At 62.6% G+C, this 15,900-nt stretch overlaps 1 protein-coding gene across 1 annotated transcript; it reads right to left on the minus strand.

Moving 5' to 3' along the window:
• Positions 1-1,705: 1,705 nt before the first annotated feature.
• On the minus strand, positions 1,706-15,496 carry LOC121468878 (cathepsin D-like). The gene is made up of 9 exons (XM_072921483.1): positions 15,393-15,496; positions 13,864-13,981; positions 12,721-12,844; positions 11,841-11,959; positions 9,675-9,874; positions 7,921-8,043; positions 4,762-4,927; positions 3,758-3,856; positions 1,706-1,904 (listed from the first exon to the last, which is right to left on the minus strand). Exons 1-9 carry the CDS (start codon positions 15,473-15,475, stop codon positions 1,725-1,727), a joined length of 1,212 nt encoding a protein of 403 aa, XP_072777584.1. The 5' UTR covers positions 15,476-15,496; the 3' UTR covers positions 1,706-1,724.
• Between the last annotated feature and the right edge of the window lie 404 nt (positions 15,497-15,900).

The raw sequence follows: 15,900 nt of genomic DNA on the forward strand, positions 1-15,900 counted from the left end.
CATCGAAACCACGCCCACATCACTGTAGCCCCGCCCCTAAGCGGTGAAGCCACGCCCATTCAGAGCGGGGGGACGGGGGCGCGGGGGGAACTGGGGGTTACTGGGAGCACTGGGAGCAAAATTCCAAATGGGTCTGGGGGCTTCTGGGCTGAACTGGGACTGGGGAGGGGTCTCCACCTCCTGGGGGGCGCCCAAGGGAGGAGCCAAGACCAGGAGCCCCCAAACCAGCAGCTTTATTGGAGCCCCCCCCCCAAAAAAAAAAAGGGGACCCCGACACCCAGGGGGTCCCAGAGAGGATCCAGGTGACCCAAGGGTGACCTAGGGGTGACCCCAGAAGGGTCCCAGGTGTCCCCAGGGTGGGCGACCTTGAAGGACGCAGGTGTCCAGGAGGGTCACCTGAGGGTGGGGGGGTGACATGCAGAGGGGGGGGGTCCCCAAGGTCCTCGTGGGTTGGGTGGTCCCAGGGAGGACTCAGAGGTCTGGGGGTCACCAAGGTGTCCCTGGGGTGGGTGTCACTTGGGGGACCCCAAAAAGGTGGTCCCCAAAGGGAGCGGGGGGTCCCTGAGGGGTCTGGGGGTGTCCCTGGGGTGTCCTGGGGGTGTGCTCAGGGTGTCCTGGGGGAGCCCCCAGGTTGTCCCCAGGGTGTCCCCAGGGTGTCCCAGGGGTGTCCCAGTCATCCCGAGGTGTCCTGGGGGTGTCCTTGGGGTGTCCTGGGGTGCCTCAGGGGTCCCCGGGGTGTCCTGGGGGTGTCCCCAGAGTGTCCCCAGGGTGTCCCGGGTGCATCAGGGGTCCCTAAGGTGTCCTGGGGATGTCCTGGGGACGTCCTGGGGGTGTCCCTGGGGTGCCTCAGGGGTCCCCGGGGTATCCTGGGGGTGTCCTTGAGATGTCCTGGGGTGCCTCAGGGGGCCCCGGGGTATCCTGGGGGTGTCCTTGAGATGTCCTGGGGTGCCTCAGGGGGCCCCGGGGCGTCCTAGGGGTGTCCCCAGAGTGTCCCCAGGGTGTCCCGGGGTGCCTCAGGAGTCCCTGGGGCGTCCTGGGGGTATCCCCAGTGTGTCCCCAGTGTGTCCCCAGGGTGTCCCCAGGGTGTCCCGGGTGCCTCAGGTGTCCTGGGGATGTCCTGGGGGTGTTCCTGGGGTGCCTCAGGGCGCCCCGGGGTGTCCTGGGGATGTGCTCAGGATGTCCCCAGGGTGTCCCCAGATGTCCCCAGGGTGTCCCCAGGGTGCCTCAGGGGTCCTGGGGATGTCCTGGGGATGTCCTGGGGTGTCCTGGGTGCCTCAGGTGTCCTGGGGATGTCCTGGGGACGTCCTTGGGGTGTGCTCAGGGTGTCCTGGGTGCCTCAGGAGTCCCTGGGGGTGTCTCAGGTGTCCCCGAGGTGTCCTGGGCATGTCCCCAGGGTGTCCCCAGGGTGTCCCCAGGGTCCCCAGGGTGCCTCAGGGGTCCCTGGGGTGTCCTGGGGATGTCCTGGGGACGTCCTGGGGGTGTGCTCAGGGTGTCCTGGGTGCCTCAGGGGTCCCCAGGGTGTACTGGGGGTGTGCTTAGGGTGTCCCCAGGGTGCCCCCAGATGTCCCCAGTGTGTCCCCAGGGTGTCCCCAGGGTGCCTCAGGGGTCCCTGGGGTGTCCTGGGGGTGTCCTTGGGATGTCCTGGGGTATCCTGGGGGTGCCTCAGGGTGCCCCGGGGCGTCCTGGGGGTGTGCTTAGGGTGTCCCCAGGGTCCCCAGGGTCCCTCAGATGTCCCCGGGGTGCTGGCGGCTGCGGGCCAGCCCCAGGCGGTCGCGGTCGCGGTCGAAGACGGCGTAGTGCCGCGCCAGGAACACGTCCCCGAGGATCCAGAGCGGCCCCGCGGGACGGGGAATGTCCAGAGCCATGAACCCGCTGATGCACGTCAGGGACCCCGGCTGGGACACCTGGGGACACGGGGGGACAGGGGTGACATGGGGACACAGGGCACGGTGACATGGGGACACGGGGACACGGGGTGGCATGGGGACACGGCGGGGACATGGGGACATGGGGACAAAGCTGGGAACAGGAGGGACACGGGGACACGGCAGTGACATGGGGACATGGTGACAGAGGGACATGGGGACATGGGGGTGGCACAGGGACATGGGGACACAGGGACACAGGGGGGACACGGGGACATGGCGGTGACAGGGGGACATGGGGACATGGGGACATGGCGGTGGCACAGGGATATGGGGACACGGCGGTGACACGGGGACATGGGGACACGGGGACACAGGGGGGGCATGGGGACATGGCAGGGACAGGGTGACATGGGGACATGGGGACACGGTGGTGACATGGGGGACATGGGGGTGACACGGGGACATGGGGACACGGGGACATGGCAGTGAAATGGGGACACGGCAGTGACACAGGGACATGGGGACACGGGGACACGGGGGTGGCACAGGGACATGGGGACACGGCGGTGACGGGGGGACACGGGGACATGGCGGTGACATGGGGACATGGGGACACGGTGGTGATGGGGGGACAAGGAGAAGGATGGGGACATGAGGGACACAGGGACATGGGGACACGGCGGTGACACAGGGACATGGGGACATGGGGACATGGCGGTTACAGAGGGACATGGGGACATGGGGATGGCACAGGGACACAGGGACACGGGGACATGGCGGTGACAGGGGGACATAGCGGTGACAAGGGGACATGGGGACGCAGGGATGACAGGGGGACATGGGGGTGACATGGGGACATGGGGACACGGCAGTGACAGGGGCACACAGGGGGACATGGGGACATGGCAGTGACAGGGGGACATGGGGACACAGGGACATGGGGACATGGCAGTGACAGGGGGACATGGCGGTGATGGGGGGACACGGGGACATGGGGACATGGGGACAAAGCTGGGAACAGGAGGGACACGGGGACACGGGGACATGGGGACATGGCAGTGACACGGGGACATGGCGGTGACTGGGGGACACGGGGACACGGGGACATGGGGACACGGGGGTGGCACAGGGACATGGGGACACAGGGGTGACAGGGGGACACAGGGGTGACATGGGGACATGGGGACATGGTGGTGTTGGAGGCCATGGGGACACGGCGGTGACATGGGGACATGGGGACATGGGGACACGGTGGGTGACAGGGGGGTGGCATGGGGGTGATGGGGGACATGGGGACGTAGGGACATGGGGACACAATGGGGACACAGCGGTGACATGGGGACACGGGGACACGGGGACATGGCAGTGACACAGGGACACGGGGGGTGACATGGGGACATGGGGACATGGGGGTGACATGGGGACATGGGGACATGGGGACAAAGCTGGGAACAGGAAGGACACGGGGACACGGGGACACAGTGGTGACAGGGGGACATGGCGGTGACATAGGGACACGGGGACATGGTGGTGATGGGGGACACGGGGACATGGGGACACGATGGTGATGGGGGGGACACAGGGACACAGGTGACACCCAGGTGACACAGGTGGCACACAGGTGACACAGGTGACACACAGGTGACACAGGTGTGACACACAGGTGACACAGGTGACAGGTGTGACACAGGTGACACAGGTGACACTCAGGTGACACAAGTGACACAGGTAACACACAGATGACACAGGTGACACAGGTGTGACACACAGGTGACAGGTGACACAGGTGACACAGGTGACAGGTGACACAGGTGACACAGGGTGACACAGGTGACAGGTGACAGGTGACACACAGGTGACAGGTGACAGGTGCCAGGTGCCAGCCCCACCTGCAGCACGTACTCCTCAGCGCTGAGTGTGAACTCGGCCCCCGACAGCGCGAAGGTGACGTTGGGCAGTGACTGCACCTTGTCACACTCGGTCACGTACTGCGGGGACACCGGGTGAGGGGAGCGGCACCCTTGGGTGCCACCCACCCACCCCTGAGGGGACTGCGGCACCCTTGGGTGTCACCCACCCCCACCGAGGGGACCCCTGGGTGTCACCCACCCCCCCTGAGGGCACCCCTGGGTGTCACCCACCCCCCCGAGGGGACAGGGGCACCCTTGGGTGTCACCCACCCCTCCTGAGGGGACCCTTGGGTGTCACCCACCTTTGAGGGGACCCCTGGGTGTCACCCACCCCCCCCAAGGGCACCTCTGGGTGTCACCCATCCCCCCCTGAGGGGACCCCTGGGTGTCACCCACCCACCCTGAGGCACCCCTGGGTTTCACCCACCCCCCCCAGGGGACAGGGGCACCCTTGGGTGTCACCCACCCCCCCCCCTCGGGGACAGGGGGACCCCTGGGTGTCACCCACCCCCCCCCCCGAGGACACTCAGGGACCCCCACCCAAAGAGGACCCGGGGGGTCAAGGGGTCACTCAGAGCCCCCCACCCATGGGTCCGTGGGGGTCTGTGGGGGTCCCCGGGGTGTTTTAGGAGGTCCCGGGGGTTTTTTGGGGGTCCCGGGGATCCCTGAGAGTTTTTTGGGGGTCACGGGGGTCCCTGCGGATCCCTGGGGGTCCCGGGGGTTTTGTGGGTTTTTAGGGGGTCCCGGGGGTCCGTGGTGGTTTTTAGGGGGTCCCGGGGTTCTTTGGGGGGTCCCGGGTGTCTGTGGGGGTCCCGGGAGTTTTTAGGGCTCCCGGGGGTTTTTAGGGGGTCCGTGGTGGTTTTTGGGGGTCCCGGGGGTCCCTGCGGATCCCTGAGGGTACTGGGGGTCCCAGGTGTCCCTGGTGGTTTTTAGGGGGTCCGTGGTGATTTTTGGGGGTCCCGGGTGATTTAGGGGGTCCGCACCTGTCCCTGCAGGGCGCGGAACCCCCCCAGGGCGCGGTGCAGCGCGGTGACCTCGGCGCTGGGCCCGGTGATCAGCGACGTCCCCGTGTCCACGATGGCCTCACAGCCCCCCCGGCACAGGGGGGGGTCCCGGCACCCCGCGACCCCCGGGGACCCCACCGACACCCTGGGGGGGGGCGGGGGGCGGAAAAGGGGGTTTGGGGGCAGTTTGAGGGGTCAGGGGCACTTAGAGGGGTCAGGGGCAGTTAAAGGGGGATTTGGGGTCACTCAGAGGGGTCATGGGGCACTTAGGGGGGATTTTGGGGTCACTTAGGGGGGTCAGGGGCACTTTAAGGGGGGTTTTGGGGGTATTTTGAGGGGTCAGGGGCAGTTAAAGGGGGGATTTTAGGGGCAATCCGAGGGGTCCGGGGGGTTTTGGGGTCACTCAGAGGGGTCAGGGCAGTTTAAGGGGGGATTTTGAGGGTATTTTGAGGGGTCAGGGGGCACTTAGAGGGGTTTTGGGGTCAGTTTTAGGGGTCAGGGGCAGTTTAAGGAGGGCTTTGGGGGTATTTTGAGGGGTCAGGGGGCAGTTAGGGGGTCAGGGGGCTTTTAGGGGGGTTTTGGGGGTATTTTGAGGGGTCAGGGGCAGTTAAAGGGGGGATTTGGGGGCAGTTTGAGGGGTCCGGGGGCACTTAGGGGGGCTTTGGGGTCACTCAGAGGGGGCGTTGGGTGGGTCAAGGGGGTTTGGGGGTAGTTTGAAGGGTCAGGGGGCTTTTAGGGGGTCTTTGGGGGCACTTGGAGGGGTCAGGGAGACACTCAGAGGGTCAGGGGTCACTTAGGGGGGTTTTGGGGTCATTCAGAGGGGTCAGGGGCAGTTAAAGGGGAATTTTGGGGTAGTTTGAGGGGTCAGGGGGCTTTTAGGGGGGCTGTGGGGGCAGTTTGAGGGGTCAGGGGCAGTTAAAGGGGGGATTTGGGGGCACTCAGAGGGGGTGGGGGGCAGTTAAAGGGAGGTTTTGGGGTCAGGGGGCTTTTAGGGGGTCTTTGGGGGCAGTTTGAGGGGTCCGGGGGGTTTTAGGGGGGTTTTGGGGTCACTCAGAGGGGTCAGGGGCAGTTAAAGGGGGGATTTGGGGGCAGTTTGAGGGGTCAGGGGGCACTTAGGGGGGTTTTGGGGTCACTCAGAAGGGTCAGGGGGTTTTTAGGGGGGTCAGGGGCAGTTAAAGGGGAGATTTTGGGGTAGTTTGAGGGGTCAGGGGCAGTTAAAGGGCAGGATTTGGGGTCACTCAGAGGGCTCAGGGGGCTTTTAGAGGGGTTTTGGGGGCAGTTTGAGGGGTCAGGGGGCACTTAAAGGGGGGCCTTGGGGGCAATTCGAGGGGTCAGGGGCTTTTAGGGGGTCTTTGGGGGCATTTTGAGGGGTCAGGGGGCACTTAGGGGGTCTTTGGGGTCACTCAGAGGGAGTGGGGGTCACTCAGAGGGATCAGGGGGCACTTAGAGGGGTTTTGTGGGTATTTTGAGGGGTCAGGGGGCACTTAGGGGGTCTTTGGGGGCAGTTAAAGGGGGGTTTGGGGCAGTTTGAGGGGTCAGGGGCAGTTAAAGGGGGGATTTGGGGTCAGTTTGAAGGGTCAGGGGGCAGTTAGGGCGGCTTTGGGGTCACTCAGAGGGGGTGGGGGTCACTCAGAGGGGCTCAGGGGGCACTAAGAGGGGTTTTGGGGTCACTCAGAGGGGGTGGGGGGCACTTAGGGGGGCTTTGGGGGCACTTAGGGGGGTCAGGGGGCTTTTAGGGGGGCTTTGGGGGCACTCAGAGGGGGTGGGGGGCAGTTAAAGGGGGGATTTTGGGGTATTTTGAGGGGTCAGGGGCAGTTAAAGGGGGTTTTGGGGTCACTCAGAGGGGTCAGGGACAGTTAAAGGGGAATTTTGGGGGTAGTTTGAGGGGTCAGGGGGCACTTAGGGGGGATTTTGAGGGCATTTTGAGGAGTCAGGGGGCACTTAGGGGGGTCAGGGGGTCACTCAGAGGGGTCAGGGGGCACTTAGGGGGTCTTTGGGGTCACTCAGAGGGGTCAGGGGCAGTTAAAGGGGGGCTGTGGGGGCACTTAGAGGGGTCCAGGGGCACTTAGGGCGGTTTTGGGGTCACTCAGAGGGGGTGGGGGCAGTTAAAGGGGGGTTTGGGGTATTTTGAGGGGTCAGGGGGCTTTTAGGGGGTCTTTGGGGTCACTCAGAGGGGGTGGGGGTCACTCAGAGGGGTCAGGGGCAGTTAAAAGGGGGATTTTGGGGGCAATTCGAGGGGTCTGGGGGGTTTTAGGGGGGTTTTGGGGTCACTCAGAGGGGTCAGGGGGTTTTTAGGGGGGCTGTGGCGGCTGTTTGAGGGGTCAGGGGGCATTTGGGGGGGTGGTCTCGGGGAATTTGGATGGGAGGATTTTGGGGTAATTCAGGGGGAATTTGGGGAAGTCTTTAGGAATTTCGAGGGGGGACTTTGGGAGGGTCCTGGGAGGAATTTTGGGGGGGTCTTTGGGAATCTGGGGGAGGGGATTTTGGGGGGATTTGGGGGTGGATTTTGGGGTAATTCAGGGGGAATTTGGGGAAGTCTTTGGGAATTTTGAGGGGGGATTTTGGGAGAGTGCAGGGAGGAATTTTGGGGGGGTCTTGGGGAATCTGGGGAGGGGATTTTGGGGGGATTTGGGGGCAGATTTTGGGGTAATTCAGGGGGAATTTGGGGAGGTCTTTGGGAATTTCGAGGGGGGATTTTGGGAGGGTCTAGGTCTGATTTGGGGGGCAGATTTTGGGATAATTCAGAGGGAATTTGGGGAAGTCTTTAGGATTTTTGAGGGGGGATTTTGGGACAGTCATAGGAGGAATTTTGGGGGGGTCTTTGGGAATCTGGGGAGGGGATTTTGGGGGGATTTTGGGGGGATTTGAGGGGGGATTTTGGGGTAATTCAGGGAGAATTTGGGGAAGTCTTTGGGAATTTCGAGGGGGGATTTTGGGATGGTGCAGGGAGGAATTTTGGGGGGGTCTTTGGGAATTTTGAGGGGAGATTTTGGGGTAATTCAGAGGGAATTTGGGGAAGTCTTTGGGAATTTCGAGGGGGTATTTTGGGATGGTCCAGGGAGGAATTTTGGGGGGGTCTTTGGGAATCTGGGGGAGGGGATTTTGGGGGGATTTTGGGGGGGTTTGGGGGTGCCTCACCTGTCCATGTGCACCTGCCAGTAGCTCTTTCGGGTGACGGGGACGTAGTGCAGGGGTCCCTCGAAGAGCCGCTCGTCGATGCCCCCCAAAAGCAGCTCCCCCCCGTCGCCCTCCGACGCCCCGCTGCACCCATGGGTGAAATGGGGTGTCAGGGGGGGCTTGGGGGTCCCAGGGGAAATTTGGGGGTCCCAGGGGGGTCCCAGAGGGGATTTCAGGGGGGATTTGGGGTCCCAGGGGGGTCCCAGAGGGGATTTGGGGGTCCCAGGGGGATCCTGGAGGGGATCTGGGGGTCCCAGGGGTGTCCCAGAGGGGATCTGGGGAGTCCCGGGGGGGTCCCAGAGGAAATTTGGGGTTACTCCAGGTGTAGTTTGGGTGTATTTGGGGTTATTTTCGGTGTATTTAGGGGTTATTTTGGGTGTATTTGGGATTAGTTTTGGGGTGTATTTGGGGTGTACTTGGAGTTAGTTTGGGGGTGTATCTGTGCATTGTTTTGGGTGTATTTGTGGTTAGTTTGGGTGTATTTGTGCATTCTTTTGGGTGTATTTGGGGTTAGTTTGGGTGTATTTGGGGTTAGTTTGGGGGTTAGTTTGGGTGTATTCGGGGGTTATTTTGGGTGTATTTGGGGTTAGTTTAAGGGTTAGTTTTGGTGTATTTGGGGGTTGTTTTGGGTGTATTTGGGGTTAGTTTGGGTGTATTTGGGGTTAGTTTGGGGATGTATTTGTGCATTGTTTGGGGTGTATTTGGGGTTATTTTGTGGGTTATTTTGGGTGTATTTAGGGTGTATTTGGGGTTAGTTTGGGTGTATTTGGGGATAATTTGGGGGTTAGTTTGGGTGTATTTGTGCATTATTTTGGGGTGTATTTGGGGTTAGTTTGGGTGTTATTTTGGGTGTATTTTGGGGTTAGTTTGGGTGTATTTGTGCATTATTTTGGGTGTATTTGTGCATTATTTTGGGTGTATTTGTGCATTATTTTGGGTGTATTTGTGCATTATTTTGGGTGTATTTGGGGTTATTTTGGGGTTAGTTTGGGGGTTAGTTTGGATGTATTTGGGGTTAATTTGGGGGTTATTTTGGGGTTATTTTGGGGTGTATTTGGGGTTATTTTGGGTGTATTTGGGGTTTGTTTAAGGGTTAGTTTTGGTGTATTTGGGGTTATTTTGGGTGTATTTGGGGGTTAGTTTGGGGGTGTATTTGTCCATTATTTTGGGTGTATTTGTGCATTATTTTGGGTGTATTTGTCCATTATTTTGGGTGTATTTGTGCATTATTTTGGGTGTATTTTGGGTGTATTTTGGGGTTATTTTGGGTGTATTTAGGGTGTATTTGGGGTTAGTTTGGGGGTTATTTTGGGTGTATTTGGGGGGTTTTTTGGGTGTATTTGTGCATTATTTTGGGTGCTCTTTTGTGTGTATTTTGGGGTTATTTTGGGTGTATTTGGGGGTGTATTTGGGGCATGCTCAGGGCTGGATCAGGGCTATTTCAGGGTGTTCTGGGTGTGCCCAGGTGTGCCCAGGTGTGCCCAGGTGTCCCCAGGTGTCCCCAGGTGATCCCAGCCGTGCCCAGGTGTCCCCAGGTGCCCCCAGGTGTCCCCAGGTGTCCCCAGGTGCCCCCAGGTGTCCCCAGGTGCCCCCAGGTGCCCCCAGGTGTCCCCAGGTGCCCCCAGGTGCCCCCAGGTGTCCCCAGGTGATCCCAGGTGCCCCCAGGTGCCCCCAGGTGTCCCCAGCCGTACCCAGGTGCCCCCAGGTGTCCGTACCTGCGCAGGTAGAAGGAGAAGACGTTGTTGCGGAACAGCCCCAGCCCCATCATGCTGTCGAACACGGGGCGCGCGGGGCCGGCGGCGGCGCCGGGGTACGCCAGGCCCAGCACGCCGTCGAAGCGCGCCGCCGCGAAGGCCAAGCCGGGCAGCGCCACCGCCTCGGCAAACGTCTGGTTGGGCACCGACACGTTGGACACCTGTGGGGACAGGGACAGGGACACGGTGACATGGTGACACAGGGACATGGGGACAGTGACAGTGACACCGCCTTGGTGAACATCTGGTTGGGCACCGACACGTTCGACACCTGTGGGGACAGGGACAGGGACAGTGACAGTGACAGTGACAGTGACACGGTGACATGGTGACACAGTGCCACCGCCTTGGTGAACGTCTGGTTGGGCACCGACACGTTGGACACCTGCATGGGGACAAGGACAGGGACACGGTGACAGTGACACGGTGACACAGGGACAGTGACACAGGGACACAGGGACACAGTGACACAGTGACACCGCCTCGGTGAATGTCTGGTTGGGCACCGAGACATTCGACACCTGCGGGGACACGGTGACACGGTGACATGGGGACACAGGGACAGGGACACAGTGACACAGGGACACAGTGACAGTGACACAGGGGACACGGTGACACGGTGACACAGGGACAGTGACAGTGACATGGTGACAGTGACAGGGACAATGACACAGTGACACAGTGCCACCGCCTCCGCGAACGTCTGGTTGGGCACCGACACGTTGGACACCTGCGGGGACACGGACAGGGACAGGGACACGGTGACACGGTGACATGGTGACACAGGGACAGGGACATGGTGACAGTGACAATGACACGGTGGCATGGTGACATGGGGACAGGGACACGGTGACACGGTGCCACCGCCTCGGCGAACGTCTGGTTGGGCACTGAGACATTGGACACCTGCGGGGACATGGACACGGTGACACGGTGACACAGGGACAGGGACACGGTGACATGGGGACAGTGACACGGTGACAGTGACACGGTGACATGGGGACACGGTGACACAGGGACAATGACACAGGGACAGTGACACGGTGACAGTGACAGGGACACAGGGACAGTGACATCACCATGGCCACCGAGATGTTGGACACCTGCATGGGGACACGGACAGGGAAATGGTGACATGGTGACACAGGGACACGGGACACAGGGACAGAGACAGTGACGCCGGGACACAGGGACAGAGACAGTGACACAGGGAAAGTGACACAGGGACACTGACACAGGGACAGTGACACAGGGACACGGTGACACAGGGACACAGGGATAGTGACACTGACACAGTGACACAGGGACAGTGACATAGTAACAGTGACACGGTGACAGTGACATCACCATGGTCACCAAGATGTTGGACACCTGCGTGGGGACAGGGACAGGGACAGGGACACGGTGACACAGTGACACAGGGACATGGTGACAGTGATACAGTGACATGGTGACAGTGACATGGTGACAGTGACATTGCCATGGCCACCGAGACGTTGGACACCTGCATGGGGACAGGGACAGGGACACGGTGACAGTGACACGGTGACACAGTGACAGTGACATCACCATGTCCACTGAGGTGTCGGTGCTCAGGAACCCCCAGGACCCCTCCCAGGACCCCCAGGACCCCCAGGACCCCTCCCCAGGGACCCCCAGGGACCCCCGCCCACCGTGAGCGTGTCGGTGCTGAGGAAGCCCCAGGGACCCCCAGGGACCCCCAGGGACCCCCAGGACCCCTCCCCAGGGACCCCTCCCCACCGTCAGCGTGTCAGTGCTCAGAGACCTCCGGGACCCCTCCCCAGGGACCCACAGGGACCCCCAGGGACCCCTCCCCACCGTCAGCGTGTCGGTGCTGAGGAAGCCCCAGGACCCCCAGAACCCTGCCAGGACCCCCAGGACCCCTCCCCAGGACCCCCAGGGACCCTCAGGGACCCCCAGGACCCCTCCCCAGGACCCCCAGGGACCCCCAGGACCCCCCCCAGGACCCCTCCCCAGGACCCCCAGGGACCCCCAGAACCCCTCCCCAGGACCTCCAGGACCCCCAGGATCCCTCCCCAGGGACCCCCAGGGACCCCCAGGGACCCCCAGGGACCCCCAGGACCCCTCCCCAGGACCCCTCCCCACCGTGAGCGTGTCGGTGCTGAGGAAGCCCCTCAGGCTGCCGCTGCCGTAGCTGATGCCGAATTCGGTGCCGTTGGGCCGGTGGGTGCAGGACAGCAGCGAGTGGTAGTGGGGGTGGAGCCCTGCGGGGACACGCCCACCCGCGTCAGACCACGCCCACCCCACTTTAAACCACACCCATTCCCCAACAGACCACGCCCATTCCACCCTGCTAAGCCACGCCTACCACTGAAACCACGCCCCTATTTTCCTGCCACGCCCTGTTAAGCCCCACCCACCGCCCAAACCACACCCATTCCACCCTGCCACGCCCTGTTAGGCTCCACCCACATCCCAAACCACACCCATTCTACAATGCCACGCCCTCCTAAGCCCCTCCCACCCACCAAACCACACCCAGTTCCTCATGCCACGCCCTGCTAAGCCCCTCCCACCACCAAAACCACACCCATCCCACATTGCCACGCCCTGTTAAGCCCCTCCCACCGACCAAACCACACCCACTTCCTCATGCCACACCTTCCTAGGCCCCTCCCACTGCCCAAACTACACCCATTCCACATTGCCACGCCCTGATAAGCCCCTCCCACCATCCAAACCACACCCAATCCCTATGCCACGCCCTTATAGGCTCCACCCACTGCCCAAACCACACCCATTCCACATTGCCACACCCTCCTAGGCCCCTCCCACTCACCAAACCACGCCCATTTCACCCCACCACGCCCTGCTAAGCCCCTCCCACCCACCAAACCACACCCATTCAACCCCGCCACACCCCAGTATGCCCCACCCACCACACAAACCACACCCACTCACTGTGCCACGCCCCATTAAGCCCCACCCACCACCCGGCCCCGCCCCGTTAGGCCCCGCCCCTCACAGCAGGCCAGGTAGAGCAGGCAGCAGCGGGACGAGGGCACCCACAGGTCGGCGGAGCCGGTGTCGAACACGACGCTGAAATTCTGGGGGGGGGTCCCCAGGGAGATCACCCCGTAGTACTGCGCCTGGGGGGGGACACGGGGTCACCGCGGTGTCCCCAGGGAGGTGACGGCACCCCGGCACTGTCCCCAAGGTGGTGGGACCCCCCTGTGTCACTGTGCCCCACATCCCCCAAAATGTCCCCAAGGTGCTGGGACATCCCCGTGTCACTGCCCCCCACCCCCCAAAATGTCCCCAAGGTGGTGGGACACCCCCCGTGTCACTGCCCCCCACCCCCCAAAATGTCCCCAAGGTGGTGGGACATCCCCGTGTCACTGCCCCCCATCCCCCAAAATGTCCCCAAGGTGCTGGGACACCCCCGTGTCGCTGCCCCGCACCCCCAAAATGTCCCCAAGGTGTTGGGACATCCCCCGTGTCACTGTGCCCCACCCCCCAAAATGTCCCCAAGGTGCTGGGACATCCCCCGTGTCACTGTGCCCCACACCCCAAAATGTCCCCAATGTCCCTAAGGTCCCCAATGTCCCTGTGACCCCCCCCAGTGTCCCCAATGTCCCCAATCCCCCCCAATGTCCCCAGTGTCCCCCTGTCCCCAATGTCCCCAATATCCCTGTGACCCCCAATGTCCCCAATGTCCCCCTGTCCCCAATGTCCCCAATCCCCCCAATGTCCCCAATGTCCCCAATGTCCCCCCAATGTCCCCGTGACCCCCCCATGTCCCCGTGTCCCCAGTCCCCCCGATGTCCCCAATGTCCTCAATGTCCCCAATGTCCCTGTGACCCCCAATGTCCCCAATGTCCCCCTGTCCCCAATGTCCCCAATCCCCCCAATGTCCCCAATGTCCCCGATGTCCCCAATCCCCCCCAATGTCCCAAATGTCCCCAATGTCCCCAATGTCCCCACTGTCCCCAATCCCCCCAATGTCCCCAACGTCCCCAATGTCCCCGATGTCCCCGATGTCCCCAATGTCCCCAATGTCCCCAATGTTCCCAATGTCCCCAATGTCCCCAATGTCCCTGTGACCCCCCAATGTCCCCAATGCCCACAGTGTCCCCCCGGGTCCCTCCCCCGCCCCTCCCCCACTCACGTCCATGAAGTTCCGCAGCCGCGCGGGCGCCGCCGCCCCTCCCCCACTGCGGCTTCGGGGGCCGCCCCCGCCCCCCCAAAATTTGGGGGGCACCCAGGGGCCCCTCTCCAGGGGGATGCTGCGGGGGACACGAAGGGGTTAACGGCGCTCCGTGACCTTAATCAGCTTAATGGCATTAATTATGCTAATGAAGGGCGGGCGGCGCGGCGCTGAACGGGGCGGGGGGGATTAATCAGGTTCATTAATGAGGTTAATTAATGAGGGGCTGCCTCGTGGCTCCATGGGGTTAATGGGGGATGGTCCCCAAATTCTGGGGTCACCCCCGGGGTCAAAGGTCACGGGGGGGGTCACGCCCTAAGGGTGGGGCCGGGGCCGAGCGGGTCCGACCGGTTCCCGCCCCCGCCGGGAGGGACCGGGAACCCCAAAACCCCTCCCAAAATCCACCCGAGGGCATCCGAGAACCCCAAAACCCCTCCCAAAATAAACCTGGAGCATCCAGGAACCCCAAAATCAACCTGGGAGGGACCGGGATCCCCCAAAAACCACCTGGGAGGGACCGGGAACCCCAAAACCCCTCCCAAAATCCACCTGGAGCGTCCAGGAACCCCAAAATCAACCTGGGAATGACCGGGAACCCCAAAACCCCTCCCAAAATCCACCTGGAGCGTCCAGGAACCCCAAAATCAACCTGGGAGGGACCGGGAACCCCAAAATCAACCTGGGGTATTCGGGAACCCCAAAATCCACCTGGGAGGGACCGGGAACCCCAAAATCAACCTGGGAGGGATCGGGAACCCCAAAACCCCTCCCAAAATCCACCCGAGGGCATCCGGGGACCCCAAAATCCACCTGGGAGGGACCGGGAACCCCAAAATCCACCTGGGGGTATCCAGGTGTCCACGAAACCCCCCCAAACACCCACCCGAGAATCGCCAGGTGTTCAAAGACCCCCAAAAAACTCCCCCCAGGTATCTGGGACCCCCCCAAAATTCCTTCCAGGTATCTGGGATGGCCCAAATTTCCCCCCCCAGGTATCCAGGACCCCCCCCCAAATTCTTCCCAGGTATCCGGGACACCCCCAGGTATCCGGGACCCCCCCCAAAATTCTTCCCAGGTACCCGTGACCCCCCAATTTCTCCCCTCAGGTATCCGGGACCTCCCCCCCAAACACCCCCCGGGTATCCAGGACCCCCCCCAAAATTCTTCCCAGGTACCCGTGACCCCCCAAATTCCCCCTCAGGTATCCGGGACCCCCCCCAAATTCCTCCCAGGTATCCGGGACCCCCCCCAAACACCCCCCAGGTATCCGGGACCCCCCCCAAATTCTTCCCAGGTATCCGGGACACCCCCAGGTATCCAGGACCCCCCCCAAATCCCCCCCCAGGTATCCGGGACCCCCCCCAAATTCTTCCCAGGTATCCGTGACCCCCCAATTTCCCCCCCCAGGTATCCGTGACCCCCCAAATTCCCCCCCCAGGTATCCGGGACCCCCCCAAAATCCCCCCCGGGACCCCCGCCCGGTCTCTCACCGCAGCATCGCTCCGGCTCCAGCCACCAGCAGCAGGAGGGGCCCGATCGTGGGACCCCCCATGGCCACTCTGAACCCCCCCATGGCCACCCTGAACCCCCCTATGGCCACTCTGAGCCCCCCCGTGGCCACTCTGAGCCCCCCCGTGGCCGCTCTGAGCCCCCCGCCCCACGCGCGACGGGGGAACCCCCTCAGGCCCCGCCCCTTCCTCTCAAACCACGCCCCGTCCATTGACAAAAATGGGGACACCCCACGAGGCCACGCCCACATTGCCCATGAATGGCGCGCTAAGCCACGCCCACCCGCGGAGCCACGCCCCTCATTGAGTAAACCGCGCGGCGCGGCCACGCCCCCTCATTGATAAAACAGCACCCAGCGGCCACGCCCCCCTCAGGCCACGCCCCCTTGTTAACCACCAATGGCTGAACCACGCCCCTCCCTAAGCCACGCCCCCGGGGTGACGTCATGGCGGGGGCGGGGGTGAGTCAGGGGGCGCGGGAACCCCCAAA

This window comes from Taeniopygia guttata, chromosome 37, assembly GCF_048771995.1.
Source record: "Taeniopygia guttata chromosome 37, bTaeGut7.mat, whole genome shotgun sequence".
Lineage (NCBI taxonomy): Eukaryota > Metazoa > Chordata > Aves > Passeriformes > Estrildidae > Taeniopygia > Taeniopygia guttata.

What these genes read in the sequence shown, in the direction of transcription:
- LOC121468878 (XM_072921483.1), bottom strand. Translation starts at nt 15,475, where the DNA reads ATGGGGGGGTTCAGAGTGGCCATGGGGGGTCCCACGATCGGGCCCCTC. An exon ending in TCCGCGCCCTGCAGGGACAG is followed by an intron (nt 3,857 to 4,761) that starts GTGCGGACCCCC and finishes GTGTCCCCGCAG; the next exon opens with TACGTGACCGAGTGTGACAA. An exon ending in CTGAGGAGTACGTGCTGCAG is followed by an intron (nt 1,905 to 3,757) that starts GTGGGGCTGGCA and finishes CCGTGTCCCCAG; the next exon opens with GTGTCCCAGCCGGGGTCCCT.